The 16,576-nt window shown below is 34.2% G+C and overlaps 1 protein-coding gene across 1 annotated transcript in view; it reads left to right on the top strand.

Moving 5' to 3' along the window:
• Nucleotides 1-1,738: 1,738 nt before the first annotated feature.
• The window catches only part of MGAT4A (alpha-1,3-mannosyl-glycoprotein 4-beta-N-acetylglucosaminyltransferase A), a 46,692-nt gene continuing 31,854 nt past the window's right edge, over nt 1,739-16,576 (top strand). The window contains exons 1-4 of the mRNA XM_044669298.1: nt 1,739-1,832; nt 2,844-2,977; nt 13,380-13,426; nt 15,179-15,292. Of these exons, the coding sequence (XP_044525233.1) occupies nt 1,739-1,832; nt 2,844-2,977; nt 13,380-13,426; nt 15,179-15,292 (389 nt within the window). The remainder of the gene's footprint in view (nt 1,833-2,843; nt 2,978-13,379; nt 13,427-15,178; nt 15,293-16,576) is intronic.

Raw genomic sequence — 16,576 nt, 5'->3', positions numbered from 1 at the left:
TGGTTTCCTAGAAGCTATCAGAGGAGGAACATCTATATCTTGAGCCTTGGCCCTCTGGCCAGTCAAATTTCTGGGACTGCTTTAAGGCCTTTTAGAGGAAAAACCAGCCTGGTTTTTGTTATGGAGATAGCAAATGACCCTGGCAGATACTGATCCTATCACTCCTTATATAAAACTCCAGTATAATAATGTAATGGTGTGACTTAGTGCTACATCTTTAGCCCTATTTTGTTCAATATTCTCATAAATATGAATGAAGACATAGGTGGTATGCTTTTTTACTTGGTGGGAAGCTATGAAATCTGGAGAATTGGCTAATATGTGGGATGACAAAATTGAGATCTAGAAAATTTTCTCATCTCCCTCACTCTACATCTCAAAAACTCTTTAAACATCCTGAGTCAGTAATTTTTCATGCTAGTTTCTCAAATTCAATATGTTGAAAATCTGTCTTTTCTCACTATACTTTCTAATTTCTACTTTGATTCTTCACTTTCACTCAGCCTTCTCCCATACCTAGTCAATTGACATGTCTTAATAGATTCTACCTTCTTAGTGTTTCTGTATAATCACTATTCTAGGCCTTTATTGTCTCATTTTGATTCTTGCAATCGATTTCTAATTGGTTTGCTTGCTTCAAGTCACTCTCTTCTTTCATACCCATCCTCTATATATCTTCAAAATGGATATTACTAAACTGCAGGTCTGACCTCATTACTCTTCCTCAAGAAGTTTCATTAGTACTCTGTTGCCTCTTAAGATAATGTACACATACCTTGCCTTTAAGTATTTAAACTCTTAAATAGATCAGCTTTAGTTTATCTTTCTGGATGAATTTCATATTGCTTTGCTTACTCACATTATGTTTCATCTATCCCATTCTATTTGCTGTACCCCATACATGATATTCCATTTCCTTTTACCATGTCGTTATAGTAGCTGTCCTCTTTGACTGTAATGCTTTTCCTTTTGTGGAATCTCAGGTTCCCCTCCCAGCTCAGCTTAAGTACTACTTCCTAACCAAGGTTCTTCCTTATTCCTTCACTTTTTAGCTTCCTCCTCATCACATCCACAATTTGCTTTGTATTTATTTGGAGTAAATTTAGTTTTTCAGTTGGCATATTTTGCTTGTCTTTTGAATATGAGTTTCCTAAAGGAAAGGGACTGTTAATTGTTGTCTTTATATCCCTTACACGTATCACAATGAATACTTAATCAATAGTTATAGAATTGAATTATACTTCAACAGTCTGAACCTGAATCAGATTAGATGAAAATTGAGAAAAATATTGTCTTATACTTGAGATTTTTTTTTTAAATCTGTATAAAAAAATTGGAAAATGCATAACTAGACAGTAATTTGTTTAATAGCCCTGGGAGTTTTAGTGGGATGAAAGCTTGATATGAATCAATGATATAATGTAGAAATCAGGAAGTAGAATTTATGGCTGCTATAAAAGAAATATAATGTTATAGTAAGGGAAGTGATATTTTTACCACTAGATGGCATATCATATATGAGGAATATCCTGAGTATTGTGTTTGGTTCTGGATATTATTATAGAATTGATATTTCTAAACTAGAGCACATCCTGAGGAGAATAAAGAGGATGGTGAGAGGACTTTAAATCATAAGCTGCTACTCATTTTAATATACCATGGCATATGAAAATGGGTTGAAAAAATCTTTTGAGGCTGTATACCCTAGAAAAGAGAAAATGTAGTATTAGGGGGGAACATGATTACTGACATCCAATATTTTGAAGAGTTTGTCAGTGTCTCCTTGCCTCTGGAGCATGGGTGGGAGTTATGGGGAGATATTTTTGATCATTGTTAGAAAAACTTCTGAACTCTATTAGATCTATCCAAAAAAGGAATTGTCTGGCATTTAAAGTAATGAGTCTTGCATCCTTTCCCCAGCCCCTATTCTGGAGGTGTTTAAGTGATCTTTTGAAGATACTCTTACGAGAATTTATATTAGGCATGGGATGGTTTAGATTAATTTCAAAATTTCTTTCACTTATAAATATTCATGAACTTCAAGAATTTCACTCTTATATTGGGATGAGATAGGTTGAGTGGGGAAAGAGAAGAAAAAATTGGACACCATATGACAAGACCTTCTCATTATGTGTAAGTTTTTTCAGTAATCTGAAAATTAGTGCTAGAGAGCAAGAACTAAATTGTATTAAATTTGACTCTGAAATTTTTAAACTGTATCATATTCTAGTCAACCTTTAGTCAGCTTTTTTCAAGATTAAGTAATTTATTGAGGAACTGATTTTTCTGAAATGTTTTTCAAGGTAACTAATAGAAATTATTCTGAGTTGGCTGTGACATGTTAAGCACAGAATAAACTTAATCTTTCTATAAGAGCTATTTGACTTACATTTTTTATCTTAAGTGGTAAGCTATTGCGTAATTAAGAAAAGTATTTTTCAAAAATATATTTGATTTAAATTATATAATTGCGTTTCTTAACAACCTTGGAGTGTATCATTATACTTTGTTACACTACATAGTGCCTATGTGTTATTATAATTTGAGTGTTATTTCTAATACATTGAATAATATTTTATTACTTGTTAAATAATATTGGTTTTATATTTATGTAATACTTAAAATATTCATGTTAATTGGGATGTAATGCAATATTTGAATATTTGTTTTCTGAGACTTATTGTTTTATTGATCTATTATTTCATTTATTTATGTTTTATGTAATACAAAATTGAGAGAATAAATTATGAAATGGACCTATTGAAAAATATAATTTTTCTAATTTGCCCTTGGGAGTTTTATACTAATTACTAAATTATTGTTTTTTTATTTTTTTTTTTCAGTTTCAATAGTAATGGGAATTCCCACAGTGAAGAGAAAAGTAAAGTCATACCTTGTAGAAACTCTTCATTCTCTTATTGATAAGTTATCTCCTGAAGAGATGTTGGACTGTATTATAGTAGTTTACATAGGAGAGGTAATTATTTAATTTTTTTATTGTTTTTACATTTTTATGTTGTTTCTAACTCTTTCCTATCACATTTTAACTTGTGATATAGACATTAAAGCCAGGATTGAATGTACTTTTATAAGCAGTGCTTTAAATAGTATACACTAAGGGTAGGTAATATTTGACTCAAGACAGTGTTAAGCAAAACATTGTTATATTTTCCTTAGCCTCTTCCCAGCAATGATGTATCTTACCATTAAACCTATAGATGCTGCTGCTTAGAAAGAAAGAAATAAACATTTATTGTGCATCTACTATGTGCCAGGCACTGTGCTGATCAAGTATAATCTCATTTGATCCTTATAACTAACCTTAAGAGGCAGGTGCTTATATGATCCTCATTTTACAGTTGAAAAAACTAGGGCAGCCAGAAGTTAAAGAACTTGTCCAGATCACACAACTAGTTAATATATGAGTCTGGATTTGAACTAAAGTCACCCTGACTCCAGGCTTAGCTCTCTATCCACTGTACCACCAGCTGCCTTTAGGAGGATATTACTGAAGGGTCTGGAGTTCATCAAGCTATAATTTCTTTATCTCATCATGGGATCATAGCTTTAGAAATGGAGGTGGTCATGGAGGTCACCGAGAAGAGCCTCTAACTTTATAGATTTACAGACCCAGAGTAGTCAAGTGATCTGCCCAAGGTCATACAGATAATAAATGAGGGTTTGGGATTAGTGATCTCTAAAGTCTTTCTCAGCACTAAATTCTCTACTACCATTCCTGGGACCTACTCCTTAGCCTTCCCATCTTGTTGAGATACTTGCTATCTCATGTAAGGTGTGGAGTGGAATTTGATTGTGCCTTCTTCATTCTCCCTCCATACCTGACAGAATCAGTTCATTGTTTTGGAGAGAAGCAGAGAAATATCTTATTATCTGAGGTAATGATCTTACTTATCTTCCTTTCTTTGCATCCTTTCAATCTTCTGAGAAATAGGGTTCAAAAAGTGATAGATCTTTAGCATTTTCCCCCACAATTTGAGAAAGACTTCTTGATCAAATTTTTATTCAGTTAAAGCACTTAATATATCTAAAAACCAATCTCCAAATTGTTTCAACAATTTAATATTCTAAAGAATCAAAATAAACCATTCTTTATGTTGCCTCAGATTTGTTCATCTTAATTTAGTTCTTTAGCATTCTGTTTCCTTAATATTCATAATACTAATAAGCATTAATTTTTATCTGCTTTTAATGGTGGTAAGAATTTATTAAGCTGGCATGTGAATTATACTTTCCAAAGCAATTAATGAATTCAAGAAGAGACATTCAGATCTCTTTGAGATATATGCCCAGTTTCAGTATGAAGACCAATGATAAGAACAGTTTGGTAAATTTTAGGGTATAGGTTGCAAAACAATTTTCCAGAATGGTTGGGCCAATTTGTAGCTTCACCAGCAGTGCCAGTTGTACTTGTCTTCTTATAATTCTTCCAACAATTGCCATTTTTCTCTTTTTCTCATTTTTGTAAATCTGATGATTGGTAGAACTTGAGAATTGTTTTATTTTTTGTTTCTTTACTTATTGGGGATTTGTAGCATGTTTATAGGTTATTGATAACTTGAGATTTCTGCTTTTGAGAATGTCTTTTCCTGTCCTTTGACCACTTAACTTTTGGAGATTAGCTTTTATTTTTATGCATTTGTATCAGTTGCATATATATTAATTACTCTATTTTATTAATTATAAGAGGCAAATTAAAGGAACCCTGAAGTTTCATGTCAAGTCCAAAAAAAAAATGGCAAAAATGATTTAAGTTAAAAATGGTGGTTAGGCTATAGAAAGATTATTTACTTAGTGATTTTTAAACCTTCTGTCTTGGAATCAATACTGTGTATTTGTTCTAAGGCAAAAGAGCAGTGAGGGCTAGGCAGTGTGGGTTGTGATTTGCCTAGTGTCACACAGCTGGAAAGTGTTTGAGATCACATTTGAACTCATGACTTTCAGTCTTTAGACCTGGCTCTCAATCCACCAAGCCACTTAGCTGCCCCTAAGGATAATTTATATACAGTTTGAAAGCAGTTTAAAGTTGGGTGATGTTACTAAACTCTTCATAGCCTTTGATCCAACTATTCTACTACTGGGTTATATCCCAAGTTCAAAGACAGATTTCTTATTCCAAAATAGTTGTAACAGCAATTTTGCAATGGCAAAAAATAAACAAAGAAAACAAAATAAGTGTCCATCAATTGTGGAGTGCCTGAACAAATTGTAATAATGCCATAAGAAATTGTGATTATGAGGATTTAAGAGTAATGGGAGGACTTGATATGATCTTACAAACTTTGAAATAAACAGAGGAACACAATATACAGGATCATTACAATAATGTTAGCAAAAACAATACTTAAAGGCAACTGAATTCAGAATAAATGCTCTTAGGTAACGTGATAAAAATACATTTCCCATTTCACTTTAAAGCGGTAAGAAACATTAGGAGTAGAAGTTGATTTTGCTGAAGTGTTTTTCCTATTACAAGGAAGAATTAATTGAGCGGGTGACATCAAGAAATAACTGATGGGGACAGCTGGGTGACTCAGTGGATTGAGAACCAGGCCTAGAGATGGGAGGTCCTAGGTTAAAATCTGGCCTCATATACTTCATAGCTATGTGATCCTGGGCAAGTCACTTGACCGCCATTGCCTAGGCCTTACCACTCTTCTGCCTTAGAACCAATACATAATATTGATTCTAAAATGGAAGGTAAGGACTTAAAAAAAGAAAAGAAAAGAAATAATTGATATGAAAACCAAAAGGCATCAGTAAAACTTTGTATATCAGTGACAAAAGACAAGAAACTAAGAGGTTGCCTGGACTTCTTAGCTTAATAGCTAAAACTTGTTAGCTAAGTTTTTTAGCTTCTTTTTTGCAAATTGGATCAACATGCCAGGCACACCTTTATCTAAGTTATTGACAAATACATTGAACCTGAACAGTGCCTGGACAGGCTTCTCATATTTTCTTTCAGAGATCTTCTAAGTTAACAAGCAACCATTAATGTCTGCTTTTCAAGACTGGCCATTCAGATCTGTTTCAGAGCTACCTAACTGTAGTATCATGTAGTATCAAGCCTGTCTGTCTCATCTAGTGAGTGTGGAATGAGAGACTTGATCAGATGCCCTTCAGAAATGAAGATGTATTAATGTATATGAAAATTGACTGAATTATCTGTTCGGTAACCTTGTCCAAAAAAGGAAATGAGGTCAGCCTGGAACGAACTACTTTGGATGAAACTGTTCTGGCTCTGAGCTGTGGTTACTTTACTTCTAAATGTTTCCAAACCATCCCTTTAATAATTGTTCGAGAATTTTGCCATGAATTAAAATTCAAATTTATGGATCTTCCAGTTAAACATTCTAAACTCTTCCTTTTCCTGAAAGTTATTACATTTACCCTTCTCTAGCCCAAAACTTCTCTCAATCTCCATTTTTTTTTCTAATCTCACTAACAGAAGCTCATCATTCACTATTGCCAGTTCTTTTAATACCTTTTAATGTAGTTCAGGCCAGGTGATTTAAACTCATTAAAGGGAAGGAGGAGCTCTTGCATTTCAATTCCTTTTTATTCTATTTTTGCTTTATCTTTTTTAGTCCATAGATAATTCTCTTAGGTTTGAGTTATTCAGATTATCTTATCAATTTGGATATAGCATCCATTGATGAAAATTACAGATGGCAACTCATTAGTGCCTGCCTGCACTGTAATCTTGTCCATGTTTTACTGTGTTTGCTTCAGAGAGCCTATCCAGTATGCTGGACAGTTCTCGCTTTCTCCTGATATTGCAGTAATAACAATGAAGTTACATGGCCATCTGCCAGTTATCCCTCATCACATGGACCATTCTATTTTTTTTTGATCATGCATTTTCCTGATTACATCCTTTAGTTCTTTTTGAAATTTTTTGTTATGTGTCAGCCTGTTGAGAGCCACCAATAACCTCTCTGTAGTAGTATTCCTTTTTAATTCTTTGGAGACTGCAGTGTTTTGTGGTTTGTAGTTATGCAATAATAGCACTAGTAGAATATCGGGGTTAAAAAAATATGCTTTTGTTTATGAAAGAAGTTTGTGGTCATTAAACGTACTTTGAAATTTCAGGAAGGCAATCCAATTCCAGTCTAACTCTAGCATTATTTCCTTTTCCTAACACTGTTCCTATAGAAGTAAATATATTAAATAGGTTTTTTTAGAAGATTTGTCTCCAGTCAAGTCTTTTCAACTACTGGTCCACCAAACTCTCAACCAGCAACTCCCAACAACTAAATCTGTTTATAGCCTAGTAATAGGCTATTATATCTTCAATCTACAACTGATCTAACCGCCCAAAATAACATTATCAACTCATTATTTATTTGTGTCTATTCAAGCTATATATTCTGAAGGATAAGCTCCTTAATTTGTAGAAATAACAGTAAATTGGCCATTTCTCTGGAATAGAGTGGGTAAAAGTGAGTAGTGGGTAATTAAGATTTGGTTAGATTGTGAGGGGCTTTAAATGTCAAAGAGACATTGGGACAGTTTACCAGTAAATAATTGAAAAACATGAAATTTTTTCTGTATACTGATATTTATGATGATGGACAAAAGTTCAGTTTTATAAATAATCTGTATTTCTGAGTTGTTAGTGTCTTAAACTGTCAACTCTTGATTTTCTACAAGCTCAGACTTCCTTTCACCTTGGACTTTTCTAGTTACTTACTCACAAAATCTTTTCTGTTTAGTTCCCCTGCCCTGTCTACTACTTTAAATTACATGTTTCTTCCCAATTAGTAAGGACTAGTAAATGGAAAGGAAGAAAACTTTTAAAAGTATTGGAAACAGTAGAGTGAATTTTTTTTTCTTCAAATCCTGCTGATATTAATTTAGTAGCCTTCAGAAATTTGACCCTTGCAAAAGATGGAGCTAGTTTTGCTTTGCCATTACTTTAGTCAGAATGCTAGGTATCTTGCTTGTAGAGTAGTTATTAAAACACAGGAATGGTGTAAAGTAATCACAGCCAGGCTTCTGTCCAAAAGTTTCTTAGTGAATGGTACTATTTTCCCTTTTTTTGATCCTGACCTGATGATGTAAGACAATGATTTCAAAATTCAGTGATTTAGAAGGCAGACATAGATTGTGGAGATTACCAGTTGGTAACTTTATGGTTTATATATCTTTTTGGAGTCTACTTTTATTTTATCATTAATTCAATTGTTTAGTCATTTCTGATTGTTTGAGACAATACTGTTCATTGGGTTTTCTTTTTGGGAGGGGGGTTCTTAAAAAAGATATTGGAGTGGTTTTTCATTTACTCCTCTAGTAGATTAAGATAGAGATTAAGTGACCTCAGAGGGTCACACAGCTAAGAGTAATTATCTGAGGCTGCATTTGAACTCAGGTCTTCCTGACTCTTCCTGACTTTGCCCTAATACCATTTTATTACTTATTGTTTTCTTTCCTAAAATTTAGATGTCAGTATGGTCTTAGGAAAAGCAGGAAAGCTCCTTTTAATCATCTGATCCTGTATTTATCCGGACTAATGCTTCCTGTTCTTATTACAGATTGAATTGAAATTCATATGTAGAAAGAGCTGATTAAATATGCATATAACCAGCACATTTTCTCTGCTGTCATCAATCAATATGCCTAATTAAAATGATATATGATTTATCTTATTTTTAAATTTTAACCGATTTTGATATAATGCTAGGAAGTTTTGCAATTATTTGTTTTTCTTGTATAGAAATTGACCTCATACTTTCTGATTTTATTCCTTTAAATACCCAATTAATTTCCCTTGATTTATTATTTAAAAAAACAGCCATTTGGGAAACATTGTACAACTTATTTTTATAATGAGCATTTTTTAAGCAATTAAAAAAATTTTTTATAAAACAAAATTGAGGAGCAACCAATGCATTTAAAGAAGTCTAAAACTAAGTTATATCAGTGGAATAATTCTGAAAAACTGTGGTATGCCCACTTATGTAATGTATATTTCTGACATTTCCAGCACATCATTAACTTCGTTTTTTTACTAATCATTGAATAGGAAAGAGAACTTCTCTATATTAAAAACTGATAGCATCTTATTTTGCATTTCAGTTACGTGTTCCCAAACAATTATTTCACTTAGAGGCAATTTCCTGTCTAGAATGAAGTAATTTCTCTACAAAGATCTTTTTCTTTTGCCAAATAGAACTGTATAATCTATTGATTAAAATAACAAGAGCAGAAATTAAGTTTAATTATTGTTATTATCATCTGCTATTTATAAAATTAGTTTGTTATGCTGAAATTATCACCCTTTAAGACACATCAAATGCATTAAAATTTTTTTTCAGTTAAATTTAATCTTTTCCTCCAGGATCTAAGTAAACCAAGCACACATTTATTAAGTATCTACTGTGTTCCAGGCATTGTGCTAGGCACTGCGAATATTGGGGTGGGGAAGGAATAGTTACTCCCCTGAAGGTGTTTCTTCTATTGGGGGAAAAAAAAACAACAAAATACCTAGAGTATGTATATAAATACAAAATAGCCACACAGTTAATATAAGGTAACTTTAAGGATGGATGGGCCATACAAGTAGTTAGGGAAATTAAGAACAGCCTCACGTATAAGAAGAGAGGACATTCTGTGCTTTGGCGGGGAGGGGGTAACTTGTTCAAAGGCATGGAAGTGGGAGATGTAACAACTTGTGTGAATAGCAATTATAGCCTAGTTTGGCTGTAGCCAGATATTGAAGGGCTTTAAAAACCAAACAGAGGCATATGTATTTGAAGCTAGAGGTAGTAAGGAGCTACTGGAGTTTGAATAGGGGACTCATATCACTTTTGTACTGTGTGAAATTAGTAAGTTAACTTAAATACATTGAGTTTTCATTTATCCAGAATATTTTAGGGAAGTATTTTGATCATTTAAATATTAAGAAAAGAACCTACATTTATATAAAACCTTTAAATGTCTTACTGAGATTCATATAACTGATAAATATCAGTTAGGTTTTAATTCAGGACTTAAAATCCCAAAGATACTTCCTTTTTATAGGGTGTGGGTGTGTGTCTGTGAGATTACCAATATTCAAGAGTTTTGATTCCAGTATCCTTAATACTAAAATTCTTTTAAATCTAATTTAATTTTTAAGTATTCTAAAATAATCTTAGTATGTTATGTCAAGTGGAGGGTTAACACTATAAACATCATTATACAACATTACAAACATAAATTATCATTATGCAGCATTATTATTAGGCAATATGTAGGCTTTAGGCCTTATTTCATTTGGCCCATTGAGATACCCTAAAAGTTACTTTTCTCAAGAGATTGTTGACATTTATATGTCTTTTAGCACTTTCTTGCTGCTCATAGTTTGAACTATCATCATTATATAAGCACTTGGCTCCTAAATCTTTCTGTGAACATTCCTAAGTTGTTCCTGTTTTCAAATCCATATCACATCACCACTAGTATATTTCTTGCCATTACTTCTTTTCCTGTACCTTAAATGTAATCCTGGATTCTCAGGCTAATTATTCATTGTGATTTCTCTTTCTGTCATGATTCTTTTTTTTCTGCCTTTCCCTTCCCTCATAGAATCAGTACTGTGTATTGGTTCCAAGGCAGAAGAGTGGTAAAGTTTAGGCAGTGGGGGTGAAGTGAGTTGCCTAAGATCACACAGCTAGGAAGTGTTTGAGGCTATATTTGTACCCAGGACCTCCAGGCTCTAGGCCTGGCTCTGACTCCAATGAACAACCTAACTTGCCCCCTACTTGCATGATTCTTTTGCCAAATCACAGAGTCATCTTTGATTCTCTTTCATATCCAATTAACTGTTAAGTTATGTTGATTCTACCTTCACAATGACTTTAGTATTTTTCTCACTTCCTTTCATCCAATAGACATTTATAAAGAATATGCAGATCTTATGCTAGGCACTAGAGGAAAATACAAAATTTAAGACTCAATCCCTGCCTTTATATGGCTTAGCATTTAGCAAGGGAATAAGATATAAAGAACTATACACAATATTGATAAGTAAGAAATATAAAACAAAATCCAAACCAAAGGCACTTCTGATGTGTGAGACATATATGTGTGACCTGAAGGGAAGATTATTCTTGAAAGGGATGACAAAATTGAATTCATGGTGGAGGGGACATTTGAGTTGGACCACCAGTTCCTGGTATATAGTATGCACTTGATAAAAGATTTATTGATTTGTTGACAGGGAAGCATGAATTTTAAGAAGATAGTATAATGGTAATTTTCTGGTAACAGCTTCCTTAAACACACAACAAAATGTTGGAATACATTATACATTAAATAAGATGCTTGGGCCTTTTAAGTTGTTTGACTTCATTCTCTACTAGAGACATTTCATATATTTAGAGATGGGTTCTTCTTCTTCCCCCTTCCATTGAATATTAACTACCCTATTTAGGTACCAGGATGAAGAATCATGCAAAATTTGTTTTTTTGTTTTATGTATGCTAGAAAATGGCAAGATTTCCAGAGACAAAACAAACCAAATGAATAAAAGTTTTGAGATAAATTTATATCAAATTTGTGTGAATAAAATCCTTTTTCAGTGACAACCCCCCCTTTTTACCTTGTCATTCATTCATTAAAATGTCATATTTAGAAGTCACATATTGATACATGCTTGAATTGCCAGATCTTTTCATTGACATTCACTCTATTGATTGTTCAAAGCTCTTTACTTGTTAGTTGTTAAATAAAATAGCACCTATGTATCCATTTAAGTGGAAAAAAGGAAGTAAATTATAAAGTTTATATTTGTTTCTAGAGGCCCTATTGTGGATTTGGCTTTTTGGTCAAAAGAAGTTGATAAAATGAAATACTGAACTCATGTCCCATTCTAAAGTAAGACTTGGATGTGAGATAAGGATTTTCTCCGTGGGTTGAGAGAAGTGTCTAGAAGTAGTGTCTCATACAAGAGAACTATTCTAAACATAGTTGCTTCTCATACCCCAATTTATGTATCCATAATCTAGAGACTGGAATGAGAATACTCTCTGATCTCTACCTCCTTTTCTTGTTGTAAACAGCAGTTGAAAGCTCTAGGGCACTCCATAATTTTCTCGAGCAATTTTCTTTGGGCCCTGAGCCCAGGGGCTGTCCTACTAAGGCATTGTCCCTTAAAGAATAAGTGAATCTGTCGATCATCAAGCAATTAAGTGTCTATCATGAGCCAGGCACTTTATTTTACACTTGGGATACAAACACAAAAAATCCCTTTCATCAGGAAGCTTACGTTTTATTTTGGCAAGGGAGATAGCACTATTCTGTACATACTTATTATAAAAGGCATTCCAAAAGTCTTAGTGCAGCTGTAAGCTATTAAACTTAATGTATATACTTAATAATAAGCTTCTAAAGCTTAAATCTGAACTAAAAAATTTTAGAGAAAAAAAATTTTAGAATACCCTACATAAGTATGTACAGAATAACATTAAATGGAAGGTTGTTTGTAATCAGAAAAGCTTTGAGGAATTTTGTGAGGCAGAGGTGGGGTGTACCTTGCACACATAGAGAATGGCTAGTGCAGAAGCAAGGACAGAGTTAATGAGGTGCCATATAGAAAGAAAAGAAGATTCATTTGGGTGGACCAATGAGTGAAACAAAGCAAAAAATATGTAATGGACCAGGAGAGGTAAATTGGGACCCAGTTGTGAAGGGCTCTTAAAAACCAGAGAGAAGAATTGATTAGGGAGATGCTGGAGTTCATTGAATATTTGGCAGGTCTCTTTACCCTGGTTTGGGAGGGAGGAAAGACTTGAAGGGAGGAAACCCATTAGGAGACCATTGGATTAGTCCAGGCGAGAAGTGACCAGGCTGTTAGTTAGGTGGTGGCCATGAGAGTATTGAGAAGGGTCAGCTAGAGATGCTTAGGACTAGATTGTCACATGTAGAAATAGCAAAATACGGCAACTGATGAACATGTACAGTTATGGGCAGTGAGGAGTTGAGGGTAATGGTAAGGAAATTAATCTTGGACACTGCCCTGTCAGAAACAGGGAAATTCAGAAGAGGGATTGTAATGGTGGTGGTAGGGAAGATAATGAGTTCTTTTTTGTGTATTTGAAAGGTCTGTGGGACATTCAGCTAGAGCTACTGAATTATGGAGCTCAGGAAACCCCCCCCTGGGGTTAGATAAATAGATCTATGAGTCTTCTGCTATTGAGGTGGGCAGGGGGAAGGAGAAAGGAGATGAGGGGGGAGGGAGAAAAGGAAGGTGAAGTCTTCCTAATTCTTAAGGCCAACCAGCTTGCTGTCAGTTTTGATAAGAGTTATTATTTATATGTAGTGATAAATGTCTCAAGAATATGAACATAACTAAAAAAAATCTTTTTTTTTTTTTCCAGACAGATCTAGATTATGTACACAGTGTTGTAGCCATTCTGGAGAAAGAGTAAGTTATCCCTAATTATAGAAGTAGATGCTATTTTAATTACCATCTTATTGTTTATTGACCTTTTTTGCTCAAAGGAAATATGAAATAGCACATCTCTTATGTAGTGTTTTTCTTGATGTAGTTCAAAATATGATGATTATTTATCTGAAGTTAATAGAGTAGTTCATATGCCAATAGGCCAATCTAAGACACACACCCAGAAGAGGGTACCTAATGTGTTGAACTGTCAGCAATAATTTTTAACTCTAAAAGACATTTATAGAATCCCACTTCTCCTTCCACCCCAAAATTCCATGTCTTACCCACTCAGATTTTGTCTACTTGTCTTTTTGAAGGCACATTGATATTTAGCAAAACATTCTCAGTTTAATAAACATTTATTTAAAGCCTTCTATGAGCCAAGGTACTATGCTAAGTGCTGGGTATACAAATTAGAAAAAAAAAATCCCTTCCCTTCAAAGAGCTTAAAGTCTAATAGGGGAAGACAGTCAACAAAAAGAAGCAAGTGGGACTGGGGGAGAGTGTCAGGAGAGTGTCAGTGGAACAGGGAGCAAACCAAGCAGAGCTGGTGATGGAAAGTAGAGTTACCTGGAAATAATATTTCTGTGAATAGAGAGAGCATTGGAGTCAGGAACATCTGGTTCAAAGCCAGCCGCAGACATTTATTATCTTTGTGACTACGGGCAAATTGCTTAATTCTGTTTGCTTTAGTTTCTTCATCTATAAAATGAGCTGAAGAAGGAAATGGCAAACTACTCCAGTATCTTTGCTAAGAAAAACCCCAAATGGGGTCATGAAGAATCCGACAAAACTGAAAGAACTGAACAACAACAAAAAAGATCCCACCCAATTAATTAGAAAAGAAGACTTTGAGAGTTTAGTTTTCCACCCTGCAGTAAGAGTGGCGAAGAGGCTAAGTCTGTTGAGAAGGTGTAGAGTATCTAAAAGGTGATTAGCTTATTGATGTTCTTGGAGTCCAGACCAAGCAAAGGTGCTAATGGAAAGTAAAGACTTACAATGAGAACTTTTCCCCTTGTAGCATAAATTATTTTGTACCTAGTGCAAACTTGGCAATTTCAAAATGAAACTCCGTCTTTATATGTCTTTAAAAATGAAGAATTGTTTTTAAGGGAGTTGGGTTGGAATGCCAATATAATTCTATTATTCTTTGACCTAAGCAATGTTCGTGACATCATCATGAAAATTTGTCTTGAGGTTTGTAAAACCTTAGGCCAGTGATGGAGAGCCTTTTATAGATGGAGTGCTGGGCCCCCTCCCCACCCCCACTCCCCAAGCACCTTGTCCAAGACAGGGGAGGGAGGAAGCGCTTTCACTGGGCTGCTGGGCAGAGGGGCAGGGGAAGTGAGGAATGTTCTCAGAGATGCATGGAGAAGGGGAAGGGAACAACTCTGCCTAGAGGCCCTCTGGCTTTCTAGTAATGAACTCTGGCAGGCAGCTGCAGGTGTGTCCACAGTGAGGGCTCTGAGTGCCATCAATTCATCATCATGACCTTAGACCTTTGGACCTTTAAGAAAAAATTTGCCTTTTTTCTTCTGTCAGAGAAATAATGCTATTTTGCTTATTGTCTTTCTAATGAATGAGGTATATGAACAAATTCATTTACCATATTAGAGTGTAACATGAATTATAACAAATGATTACCGATTTGTTTTCTGTCAGATTTAGTAATCAGGGCAACGAGACAAATGAACTACACTTAAATAACTCAATTGACCTTTATTATGATAGATTTTCTACGGAAATAGATTCTGGTTTGATGGAAATAATATCACCTCCTGCAACTTATTATCCTGACTTCACACACTTAAAGAAGACATTTGGAGATTCAAAAGAAAGAGTAAAGTAAGATTTTTTTTTTAAATCCTTACCTTCCATCTTAGAATCAATACTATGTATTGGTTCCAAGGCAGAAGAGTGGTAAGGCCTACGCAATGGGGGTTAAGTGACTTGCCCAGGGTCACACAGCTAGGAAGTGTCTGAGGCCAGATTTGAACCTAGGACCTCCCATCTCTAGGCCTGGCTCTCAATCCACTGAGCTACCCAGCTACCCCCAAAAGTAAGATTTTTTAAAAATGACTTGTTCATAAAATGTCCGAGTACAATTTCTTGAATATCAGTATTTGGGGGGATGTTCATATATATTAAATGTAATAATAATGACCAACATATATAAAATGTTTCAAAGCAATGTGTATAGATAATTTCATTTGTGCCTCACAACAATCCTATAAGGTAGCCTAGAGGTATTACTATCGCCATTTTACAGATAAGAAAGCTGAGGCGCATGGAATAAATCACTTGTTAAACATCAGGACACAGTAATATTTAGTTAATTTAGTAATATTTAATAAAAATGTCCTGGAGACTTTTCTTAGGACTTTAAAAAATTTATAGCATCACAAATCATTCCAAAAGCTCAAAATAACAAAAACATCTATTAAGCTCCTTCTGAATGCAGAGTGAAGCTAGGTGCTAATGGGAAATAAAAGATTTAGATAATCTATAGAGTTCCTGACTTTGTGGAGTTTACAGTCTAACAGACTATAAAATTAGATTTGTAATTTGATTTATCTAAGATACTGGGTCAGTTTTAAGATGTTAATTCACTGAATAGAATTAGATCATATTTCTAATGTTTGCTTGCTTGATTAATGTATTCTATTGCATTCAGCATTTATTTAGTGTCTACTATATGCAACTTATTTGAACTAAGCATTCAAGTTTGCTTTGTTGTAGTATTTATTGTGGAACTTTAATTGCATAGTATAGCCCATTTTCAAATAAGTATATTCATAAGCAGGAGAATCCCACTGAGACTCAAAATGGGCACTATTTGTTTCCCTGGCTCTGTGTCCTATCTCACCCCCAACTCCCTGCAATGATTTTATGTGTTCTCTTTGGAGTGGAACTGGTAGAAATGTTATTTGTCTTAGATATACATCCCAATTTTACTGAAAATTTGCTATATTTATAGGCTTACTCCAAGAAAATTCATTGAAGAGTCTTTGAATAGGGAAAAGACTTTTTCTTTAGGGAGAGTTTTGGGGAGTGGGATAAGGAAAGATTAAACTTTGACAAATTCAAACCCAACTCTTTGATTTGCTAACTGTACTGTAGAATTTTATT

The sequence above is a fragment of the Gracilinanus agilis genome, chromosome 3 (assembly GCF_016433145.1).
Source record: "Gracilinanus agilis isolate LMUSP501 chromosome 3, AgileGrace, whole genome shotgun sequence".
NCBI classification, from domain to species: domain Eukaryota; kingdom Metazoa; phylum Chordata; class Mammalia; order Didelphimorphia; family Didelphidae; genus Gracilinanus; species Gracilinanus agilis.
The sequence above is the reverse complement of the archived record's forward strand: the minus strand, read 5'-3'. Positions and strand labels throughout refer to the sequence as shown.